General features: G+C 43.1%; 1 protein-coding gene across 1 annotated transcript; it reads left to right on the top strand.

The window, feature by feature from the left end:
• Positions 1–2,131: 2,131 nt before the first annotated feature.
• Positions 2,132–11,352, top strand: F11R (F11 receptor). The gene is made up of 7 exons (XM_087943306.1): positions 2,132–2,252; positions 5,060–5,153; positions 5,918–6,066; positions 7,753–7,955; positions 8,738–8,840; positions 10,210–10,317; positions 11,097–11,352. The coding sequence occupies exons 1-7, from the start codon at positions 2,147–2,149 to the stop codon at positions 11,108–11,110; spliced, it is 777 nt and encodes a 258-aa protein (XP_087799432.1). The 5' UTR covers positions 2,132–2,146; the 3' UTR covers positions 11,111–11,352.
• Positions 11,353–11,695: the final 343 nt, after the last annotated feature.

Genomic DNA, 11,695 nt, shown 5'->3' on the forward strand with positions numbered 1-11,695 from the left:
GAAGGAAGGAAGGAAGGAAGGAAGGAAGGAAGGAAGGAAGGAAGGGAAGAAAGAAAGAAAAAGAAAGAAAGAAAGGAAAGAAAGAAAGAAAAAGAAAGAAAGTCGTCTGAGCAAAGCATGGATGGACAGAAGACATGCCTAGTTTAAGGAAAAGAAGGATGGGGTGACATGATAGCAGTCTTCCAATATCTCAGGGCTTGGCACAAAGAAGAGGTGTAAAAAAGATGTGGAGACTCTAGAAAAAGTGCAGAGAAGAGCAACCAGGATGATTTAGGGGACTGGAGGTTCAAACATACAAAGAAAGGTTGCAGGAACTGGGCCTGGCTAGTCTAGGGAAGAAGAGAAGGACCAGGGGAGACAGGAGAGCAGCCTTCCAGTATTTGAGGGGCTGCCCCAGAGAGGAGGAGGGGGTCTCAAGCTATTCTCTAAAACCCCCCGAAGGCCAGACAAGGAACAATGGATGGAAACTGATCAAGGAGAGATTCAACCTAGAAATAAGGAGGAATTTCCTGACAGGGAGAACAATCAACTGATGGAACAGCTTGCCCTCAGAAGTTATGGAAGCCAGAGGTGGTATTCAGCAGGTTCTGACCAGTTCTGGAGAACTGGTATCGGAAATTTTGAGTAGTTCGGAGAACCGGCAAATGCCACCTCTGACTGGAGATTTTATAGTATCCTTTCCCTGCCACGCCCACCAAGCCACACCCACAGAACCGGTAGTAAAAAAAATTTGAATCCCACCACTGGTGGGAGCGCCGTCACTTGAGACTTTCAAGAAGAGACTGGACTCCCATCTGTCAGAAATGGTGCAGGATCTCCTGCTTAGGCAGGGGGTTAGACTAGATGACCTACAAGGTCCCTTCCAACTCTGATTATCTGTTAAGTGAATCTGGCTTCCCCATTGACTTTGCTCATCAGAAGGTTGTAAAAGGGGATCACGTGACACAGCAACGGTCATAAATGTGAGTCAGTTGCCAAGCATCTGAATTTTGATCATGTGACCGTGGGCATGCTACAAAGGTCATAACTGAAAAACGGTCATAAGTCCCTGTTTTCGGGGCCATTGTACCTTTGAACGATCACTAAATGGATTATTGTAAGTCAAGGACTACCTGTATACAGATATTTGAGGAAAGATTCATCGAAATGAATTTTGGTGCAAGCTTGTCATTTTAAAAGATTGTAAAGCTTGTTATTTAAAAAGATTCTAAAGTAATCATGATTTATGGTTTCTAGGGGGTTGGACTAGATCAGACGTCTCCAGCCTTGGCCCCTTTAAGACTTGTGGACTTCAACTCCCAGAATTCCTCAGCCAGCTTGCTGAGGAAATTCTGGGAGTTGAAGTCCACAAGTCTTAAAGGAGCCAAGGTTGGAGACCCCTGGACTAGATGACGTACAAGGTCCCTTCCAAATCTGTAATCTGTATTTCTCGCTCTTATCAAACCCTTCTTTGATTGTGTGTTTCCCGGATAGTCAGCTTTGAATTCATGGCAATCGAAACTAGCAAATAAGCACCAACAGGAGCTTATAATATTCACATAGTTGACACTTAACGTTTCACAAACCCAGCCTCCACAGCTTGTAAATCTAAACCATGATGTATAGTTTGGCGCAATATGTGAATCTACCCGGGGTGGTTTCCAGGATGTCTCTGGGAACGTCCTTTGAGTTGCAAGTCAGATTTTCTTGACTCCCATTTAGTTAAGTGTTTTCTTTTTACCACTTTGATTGAAACTCATAACTATTTGCACACATTTTCATTTCCTGTTTCTGCTGCGTTGAATCAACGCTGAATGAATCACAGTTTTTGCTGAAAGTTCTTCCTGGTGTTGACCTCTCTGTGTCTCCTGGGCAAGGCCAGCCTCGCTGGACCAGAAGTGGATGATGGGCAAAATTGGGTGGCCGCATTTAACTGGTTATTTTTCTAGAGGGAAACGAAGAGTAGACAGGTCAGCTGGTGCAAAGCAAATAGGGGTGTAATCTGCATTCGGCTTGGATTTTCTGCAGAGGGGTCTTTTTGGATCGAAGTCTGGTTGACTGTACAAACTGTGTTTTGGGAGGTTGTGTAAGAAGTTGCATCCCTATTTTGAGTTGGAAGAAGAATCAGAAGCTGTAGGAAAAAGGCTCTGGATACTCCAGGATCATAATGGCAGCCTGCCAAGTCTTAAAGAAATATTTCTTGATTTTTGGTCTTCTTTCTTTAGGGTCCCTGGTTATGGGTGCTGATGAAATCGAAGTCCGTGAGAATGGAAGTAAGTTTCAAACCTGTGTCTCCTTTTTATCCTGAAATAAAAATGAATCAAATGTTATGATAAAATTATGTCATCGTTTATTTATTCTTTCATTTAATGTCATTGCCCAGAGGATCATGGGTTGCCCTCTCCCCTCTTTGGAAGAGCTTTATAGCTCCCGCTGCCTTAAGAAAGTTCAAAACATTCTCAAAGATCCATCCCATCCTGGGCACCCTTTTTTTTTTTTTTTTGAACTATTACCATCTGGCAGACAGTACAGGATAATAATAAAAACAAGGACAAACAGGCTGAAAAACAGCTTCTATCCCAGGGCAGCCACTTAATTGAATTCTACTGTCTAGTGCAATATGAATGCAATATCAGGGGTTTTCAGTTCAATTGTATAGAATGTGAAGGATGTGTGTGTTTTATTTTTATAGTTATAATGTACACTGAAGATGGTATTTAATTTCGTTGTACGAGATGCAATGCCAAAGTAAACCAAACTAATTTATATAATGATGTGTATGTTAACTGATAAGTTAAATTGTTAATTATGGGTAAATTATTAATTTATTTACTTAAATAGATCTTTAATTTATAATTGACGTAAAATAAATGTATATAATTATGCAACCGGAGACAAATTCATTGTGTGTCCAATCACATTTGACCAATAAAGAATATTCAATTCCATATTCTATTCATTATATTTCTTCTGGAATATAATGTGTGATCCCCCCCCGAGCTTTTAATTCTAAAGTGCGATCCGTACAATTTACTTCAAAGATAAAGACATAGTTTCATTCTTTTCCCTTATATACAGCTAGTCCTCAACTTATAACAGCTCATTTAGTGACCGTTCAAAGTTACAACAGCACTAAAAAAGGGACTTACGGCCGTTTTTCAGAGTTACAACCTTTGCAGCATCTCTACAATGATGTGATCAACATGCAGACATTTGGAAACTGACATGTACTTATGATGGTTGCAGTGTCCCATGGTCACGGACTAACTGCAGTCCTCAGTTTACAATCGCAACTGGGGCCAGTGGTTGTTAAGCAAGGCATCACTTGATTGCAGTTGGCAACCTTCTCTGCTAGTTCTCTTCCCACCCACCCCTTGACCTTGGTTGTCAGAAATCGGCTGCGAAGGTCACAAATGGTGATCACATGACCTCACAATGCTGCAACCATCATAAACACAGGCCGGTTGCCAAGTGCCTGAATCACAGTCACAGGACTGCTGGGATGTTGCAATGGTCATAAGTGAGAGATCCTTGGTATTCTCTGTGCTTGGTTGTTTTCTTGCAAACGTTTCATGACCCAACTAGGGAACATCATCAGTGCTAGGAGGAAGGGGGTTTGCAAAGAGGAGGAGGAAGGGGAGGGGACTGTGGGGTCCTTGGAGCTGTCTGAGCTTGGTTGTTTTCTTGCACATTTCATTATCCAAACTAAAGAAATTATGTTATGACGTTTCCTAGTTGGGTCATGAAACGTCTGCAAGAAACCACCAAGCTCAGAGAGCACCAAGGATCTCACAGTTCAACCCTGAGCTACAAATATTCTCCTTTATTGATATGGTCATAAGTGCAAGGATCAGTCCTCCATCCCTTTTTTCAGGGCTGTTGTAACTTTGAATGGTTGCTAAACAATTGTCGTAATGTCAAGGACTACGCGTAAATCCATAGAAAGGATTCAGATTAGATTAGATTAACAGAGTTGGAAGGAACTTTGTAGGTCATCTAGTCCAACCCCCTGCCCAAGCAGGAGACCCGATTTCTGACAAATGGCAGTCCAATCTCTTCTTGAAAGTAAGATCTGTGGCCCATTCCCCAAAGAAATTTTTCTATCCTCCCTGTATCAGTTGTTACAACTGCACAAATGTGTCTTCTTAGAAGTTGCAGGTTCAGACTTGGAGTGCTGTTTGCTCCAGGTTGCTCATTGGAGGTTGGTGCAAAACTCCTGGCTTGGCTTCAGGATCTGCTTAACGTCGACTCACCTGCACTCCCTGGAGCTGGCTGGCAAAAGAGCTGCCCTGGCATAGTAATTGTGGTGGAAGTCTTGGGTTTTGCAAAGCTTTGTTGATGCCCAACCTCCTGGTATTCAGGGAAGGGAAGGGAATAGGAGCTGTAGCACCGTTTTGAGGGTAGGAGTTGAAGCAGTTGAATGTCCAGGATGTGGGGGATCTGTAGTCATACTTTGGGGGGGATACCTGTGTAAGGTAACGCAGTGGGGCATATGCCCTGCTAGGCTAAATTGTGCTGAAGAAATTTGCATTTGAAAAAAAAAAAAAGGCAACTTACAACCATTTTTCACACAACAGCTGCAGCACCCTGTGGTCAAAATTTGGAGACTTGGCCATTGGCATGTAATTGAGGATGGTTGCAGTGTCCTGGGGTCAGTTATTAAGTGAGTTTTGCCCCATTTTATAACCTTTCTCACCTCAGTTGCTAAGCGAATCACTGCAGTTGTTAAGAATCACAGTTTTTAAGTGAACCTGGCTTCCCCGTTGACTTTGCTGATCTGAAGGTCGCAAAAGGGGATCATGTGACTCCCCAGAGACGCTGCAACCCATCGTAAATACGAGCCAGTTGCCAAGTGTCTGAATTTGGATCACGTGACCCCATGGGGACCATGGGGAAAAACAATTCTGTCGCTTATTTTAGTGCCGTTGAGACTTCAGATGGTTGTGAACTGAACAGTTGCAAGTTGAGAACTACCCGTATTCTATATTATATTTATTTTTCCAACCCGTTTGTTTAGCTTGGCCGTCCTTGTGCGAGGTCTTTTCTCTGCATCTCTCACACCTTTGCCTTCTCTTTCCAGCTGTGAGCCTGCCTTGCAAAGCCATACGCTCCCAACCTAACCCGACACGCCAGTGGAAGTTGGATGGCCTCACCTGCTCTTTCCAGCCAAAAGAGGTGGCCTCACCCTAATTAATAAATAATAATAATAATAATAATAACAAGTAATAATAATAATAATAATAATAATAATAATAATAATAATAATAATAATAATAATAATAATAATAATAATAATAATAATAATAATAATAATAATAATATAGGAAATACTCTAAATGCTCTGATGGTCATTTGGAAAAATCCTTTCTTAGTGAGCCCTTAAAACCCAAGAGGAACATAACGTGCCAAATTTCAAGTTTGTAGGCTTTATGGCGCTGGAGATTTTGTGATGATGCGTGAGTGGTTTTTCATTTTTATATATATAGATGAGAATCATTTTGTCAGCCTTGGAAGCCATCTTTTTACTTGGAAACTCCAAGGCTGCCACATTCAGTGCCTGGGAATTTGGGAGGGAGGGTTTCATAGAGAGGTGGAAGATTAGATACAGCAACATTCTTTCTCAGAGAGTCAAGGACATATTGCCCTGTACCTGGAAGGGAGTGACTGGAGGGATGTCTCCAGTTGGGACAAAGATTGGATTGGGCCATGTGATGGGCTGGTGGGTGCAGGGGATGGATTTTTAATTTCTCTTTTGGGAAGGGAAAACCTGGAACTCTCAGATTCGGGTTTTCCCAAATGTGCCAATATGACAACTCTAATATAATGGAACTTTGAGGAATTGTTTGCCTTGGAGTTTCTTGGGTTGGAGTTGGTTAGTTGGAACGCTGACACATTTCATACACAGTTCAAACATCACTGAATTTCTGTCTTTGGTGCGTCTTTCTTCAGATAACTACAAGAAACGTGCCACCTTCACCCCGTATGAAATCCAGCTCACATCAGTGACCCGCAAAGACTCGGGCACATACACATGCGAAGTCCTCGGAGAATCTTTTGCGCAGTCACAAGTGATCCTGATTGTGCAAGGTGATACTTCTACTCCATGGGCACACTCGAGTTGGGGAAACGGATAGTGTCAGCTCTGCAAAATATAAATGGGGATCTTTATGGAAGGGCTGCTTGAGGCAAACTCTTTAGCATGAAAGAGTTTGCATCAAATCTAGTGAAAAGAAGGATTAAGAGTGACATGGTAGCAGTGTTCCAGTATTTGAGGGGCTGCCCAAAGAAGAGGAAGGGGTCAACTTATGCTCCAAAGCAGTGGTCGCCAACCAGTGGGCCAGGAACCACCGGTAGTCCGTGAGAAAATTTGGGTGGTCCGCAAGGAAATGTCACCCCCAAGGCAATTAATCCAGGCTGTACAATTAATCCAAAAGACTGTACCACCCACATGGCCCACGGGAACACAAGGCTTGCATCACTTGCATTGTGAACAACACATGGTAGTGAGGGGAGGGGGGAAGGGCGGAGGGGGGAGGGGGGAACTTGCCCCACTCATGCCACGCGCCTGGCCTGGCTGCTTCTTTCCACTTCTTTCTTCTTCTGCTTTTGGCTGCACGCAAGGAAAGCAGCAAAAGTCTTTCTTTCTCTCCCCCAAACTCTGCCAGAAACGAGTCTTTGGGACCCTGCAAGGCCTCCTGCTCCAAGAGGCTGCACCGGCAAAGACTCATTTCTGGCGGAGTTTGGGGAAGAGAAAGAAAGACTTCTGCTGCTTCTGCTGCTTTCTTTGCATGAAGCCAAAAGTCAGTCTCAGTCTCAGTCTCTCTCTCTCTCTCTCTCTCCCTCCCTCCCTCCCCCCTCTCTTTTTCTCCCCCTGAGAACAGAACTGGAGACAGTATCCTGCGATCTCAAAAGATGATTGATCAGTAGGAAAACGGGGTGGGGAATTTTCCTGCAGATTTTTTTGGGGGACCAGATTTTCTGGTCCGCGGGATTTAAAATTATGAGTTTGGTGGTCCCTGAGGTCCAAAAGGTTGGCGACCCCCACTCCAAAGCACCAGAAGGCAGGATGAGAAGCAATGGATGGAAACTCATCAAGGAGAGAAGCAACCTGTAATGAAGGATAAACTTCCTAGCAATGAGGGTAATTAACAGTGGAACTGCTTGCCACCAGAAGTTGTGCATGCTTCATCACTGGAGGCTTTTAAGAAGAGACTAGACAGACATTTGTCCAGAATGGTACAAAGTCTCCTGCTTGGAATAGGGGATTAGACAAGAAGGTCCCTTCAAGTTCCCCTCCAATTTTGTTATTCTGTTAAACTAGGCCATGTCAAGAAGGCGTTTGAATGGGAATGGAATATAGAGAAGAGAGAAGAGAAGAGAGAATTAGAATTAGGAATAGAATAGAATAGAATAGAATAGAACAGAACAGAATAAATATTGGAATGAATGAATAGAATAGAATAAAATAGAATAGAACAGGGAAAGAATCAATAGAATAGAACAGAACAGAATATAGAATAGAATATAGAATAGAATAGAATAGAATAGAATAGAAGCTGGAAGGGACCTTGGAGGTCTTCTAGTCCAGCCCCCTGCTCAAGCAGGAGACCCTATACCATTTCCAATAAGTGAGTATCCAGTCTCTTCTTAAAAACCTCCAGTGATGGAGTGCCCACCATTCCTGGTGGCGAGCTGTTCCACTGGTTAATTGTCCTCAGCTCATGCCATCCAAATTGGCATCCTAACCTGTGAGCCCCCTCTCTTCTTGGGCAGTGCCCGCCGCCAAGCCCACTGCCCACGTTCCTTCAGTGGTGACCATTGGAAACAAGGTAGTCCTGAGATGTGAGGAGACCGACGCCAACCCCCGTCCAACTTTCAAATGGTTCAAGAACAATGTCCAGATGCCCCCCGATCCCAAAACCAGCACCATCTTCAAGAATTCATCCTACACAATCGACTCGGACACAGGCGTGCTGGTATGTTCCTGTATGTTATGGACTTTAAGCTGTATTTATCACCGGGGGGGGGCTGCAAGCAGCATGCTTCGCTCCCGCCAGGTACTTGGTATGGGTTGGGTGGGCTGGCTTACCTTCACAGGTAAGCAGACAATTTCTTACCTTATGTGCCCAATCACACCTGGCGAAATAAAACATTCTTATTCAAGTCTATCCAATCCGATCCTATCTTCTATATTTCTAGTCTATATTCTATTCTATTTTTTATTTCTTTCTATTCTAATTCTATTCCATATTCTATCCTATCTTATTCTTTTTTCTATTTTCTATTTGTTATTTCTATTCTATATTCTACTTCTGTGGTAATTCTATTCTATATTCTGTTCTGTTCTAGTCTAGTCTATATTCTCTTCTATATTCTCTCCTGTTCTATTCTATTTTCTATTCAATTCCTATTCTATTGTCTTCTGTTCTATTCTACTGTATTCCTATTCTATTCTATTCTTCTGCTCTATTTTATTCTATTCTATTCCTATTCTATTATCTTCTATTTTATTCTTCTGTTCTATTCTATCCTATCCTTATCTTCTGTTCTATTCTTTTCTATTTTCTATTCTACAGTATATTCTATTTGATTCTGTACTTGTTCCTGTTTCTATTCCAATGGTCTTAACCCAAGGACTGCTTGTATTTGAGCAGTGCTGTCGTGGTTTTTCTCCCACGCACCCCTTGCCTGGCTCCGCCTGTGGAGGAGACAGGGGTGTCCTTGGCTGAGAATTGAGCTCCTTTCCTCTTCCCTTCAGGCCTTTGAGCCCGCCACGGCCCTGGACACGGGCGACTATTCCTGTGAAGCCCAGAACAAGGTGGGGCCCCCCCAGCGGTCGGAGGTGATTCACATGGAAACCAGTAAGTGGGCCGCTTGGCAGTTCTCCTGCGGGCACCAGCTCTTTGGGGTGGCACGCTCTGTTATCTCTTCAACCCCAGCTGTCCAATTGTAGTTTTGCAAACAATGCAAAGGGCTTGGTGGAAATTCCTACTTTTGCAGAGTATAAGTAGTCCTTGGTGATGGTTCAAAGTTACGATGGCACTGAAAAAAGTGACATGACCAATTTTCACCCTTGTGGCAGCATCTCCAATGGTCATGTGAGGGTCAAGTTCTTTTTTTGACACTTCCTTTTTAATATCATCTTGTGTGTTTTTTATTCTTTTTTCCTTTTGAAAATATTTTGGCATTTTGTTTTTTAACCTCCTTTGAATAAATTAAAATGTCAATAAAAAAATCAAACACTGAAAAAAGTGACATGACCGTTTTTCACCCTTATGACCGCGGCGGCATCCCCATGGTCATGTGATTTACATTAGGATACTTGACCACCGACTCACATTTATGACAGTTGCAGTGTCCCAGGGGGGGTCATGTTATCCCCTTTTGCGACCTTCTGGCAACCGAAATCAACGGGGAAGTAAGATTCACTTAACAACCATATTACTAATTTATCAACGGCAGTGATTTGCTTAACAACAGTGGCAAGAGAGGTTGTAAAATGGGGCCAAACTCACGTGAGAAGTTTCTTTAGCAACATACATTTTGGGCTCAGTTATGATCGTAAGTTGAGGATTACCTGTTGAATTTGGTTTCTGCTTGAAGTGGGATTCTATCTGGAATGCTCAGAGATAAGCACACAAAATGGAGTAAGTCATAAAAATGAAACTCTTGGGCATTAATTTGATTCACTTTTATTGGCCATAATTGGGCAAAAACTGAATGAACATGGATCAATAGCATGCTGGTGTTTTTCTGCTTTATAGAAATGTATTTGTCAACTATCCAACCAGTGAATCCAAAAGAAGGAAACATACTTGGCAGTTTTAAAATCGCAAAAGTAAAACTTTATTGGATACACCATTTTGGTACTGAAGAATCAAAACCAGTGCTGGTTTCTTCCCACGCAAATGCTTGCCTGGTTAAACAACAGCTTCCCTTTTTCCCCGCCCCTCAGTGGTCATGTTGTCCAATCATGAGACGTCTTTTGGCTATGGGAACAGTCCGTCTCTTTCTCAAGCACCTGCAGCAGTGGCCTTGATAGTTGCACAGGCTCTCACGGTCCACGCACACATTCTCAGCTTTCTATTTCCCCCTCCCAGTTCATTGGTAAGTCAAAAAGCGTTTAGGGTTGAAAGAGGCAAAGCGGTTCAATCTTGACACCCTAGAAATTCTTGTAATTAATTCTCAAGTACGCATTGGATCTTTCTAACCATTTTTATTGCTCTGCAGGTAAACTCAATGTGGGTGGGATCGTGGCGGCCGTGGTAGTTCTCCTGATCATCCTGGGACTGGTCATTTTCGGCATTTGGTTCGGTTACAGTCGGGGCTATTTCAGCAGTAAGTGGCCAGGCGTCCTTGTTTTCACAGAGCAGGAAAATTATAATTTTGGGGACGATTTTCACAGCCCTCCTAGGCTGTGTGGGCATCAGAGGAGAATGAAGACTCAAAAGCAGGTTTTCTAAAATTTGGGATCTTGATGGAGTTTAGTAGCCAGCAAGATTGTCTTAGCAAGCTAGGTAGTCCTTGACTTACGACCACAATTGGAACCAGAATTTCCATTGCTAAGCAAGGCGGCTGTTAAGTGACCTTTTTAATGAATGCATCACTGTGGTCATTGTGCATCACTGCAGTTGTTAAGTGAGTCACTGCAGTTATTAAGTGAATTATGGCAGTTAAGTGAATCACTGTAGCCACTAAGTGAATCACTGGTCATTAAGTGTATCACTGCAGTTGTTAAGTGCATCACATAGTCATAAAGTGAATCCCTCATTCACTTTGCTCATCAGAAGCCGGCAGGGTAGGTCGCTTAACTTGTGGCCAGAATGGTCTTAAAACAGGGCAAAATCCATCTGTCTCGCTTAGCCAATCAAAATTTGGGGCTCCATTGTGGCCGTAAGTTGAGGACTCCCTATCCTCCACTCAAACTATTCTGGCTGGGGAATTCTGGGAGCTGAAGTCCACCCTTCCACAAAATATAGGGTCCCGGGACGGCTGATCCAGTTGGAGGAAAGTCCAAAAGAACTTGAATTTTGGTGGCTCAACAACTGTGCAAGAGAGACGCAAAATCACCTCCTTTCTTGGCTAACTGATTGTTTGTCTCTCTTTTTTTTTTCCAGAAAGAACAACGTGAGTAGCCATTTCTTCCTTCCTGCCCACCGTTCTTTGCCGCGTGACTGCCAGTCCTGCCGTGAGGTTCCCTTTTCGGGGTAGATGAGGGAAGGGGCACAGCTGGTCCTGGCATGGCCACTTTCTCTCTGGGTTACGGGATTTATTCTGCTGATAAAAAAGTGGGAGACACCAGTTCATTAAAAAAAAGCAAAGTACAGGTAGTCATCGAGTTACGATGATTTGTTTAGTGACCGTTTGTACCTGGTTCTCGCGGTTACAAGCTTATAACGTGGCCATGTGATTGACATTTGGTAATGTCCATCCTGGGAGTGCTGTGAATGCCATTTGTGAAGTCAGTGGAGAAGCTGGCAATGTCTCGCTTAACGACCTCACTGCTTAGTGATCCATTTTCCAGGCCCTATTGTGGTTGTAGCTCAAGGACTACCTGTACAGTAAATGAAAAGCCATGAAACAAAAATGATCAAAAACAACATTCAAACAGTAAATCAGTGTTCCCTGGCTTTCAGCCCCTGGGAATTATGGGATGTAAATTCCCAGAATCCTCCAATGGACCATTTCCAGCATGTCTTTGAACTCCTCAGTTGAA

Source organism: Notechis scutatus, chromosome 14 (genome assembly GCF_049901735.1).
Source record: "Notechis scutatus isolate UNSWTSFEM ecotype Mainland chromosome 14, rNotScu1.2, whole genome shotgun sequence".
In the NCBI taxonomy this organism is placed as follows: domain Eukaryota; kingdom Metazoa; phylum Chordata; class Lepidosauria; order Squamata; family Elapidae; genus Notechis; species Notechis scutatus.

Excerpts from the sequence above, each read along its gene's own strand:
- F11R (XM_087943306.1), top strand. The coding sequence starts at position 2,147 with ATGGCAGCCTGCCAAGTCTTAAAGAAATATTTCTTGATTTTTGGTCTT. Across the intron at positions 5,154-5,917 it reads TGCTCTTTCCAGCCAAAAGA|TCTTTCTTCAGATAACTACA; the intron begins GGTGGCCTCACC and ends GTCTTTGGTGCG. Across the intron at positions 6,067-7,752 it reads AGTGATCCTGATTGTGCAAG|TGCCCGCCGCCAAGCCCACT; the intron begins GTGATACTTCTA and ends CTTCTTGGGCAG.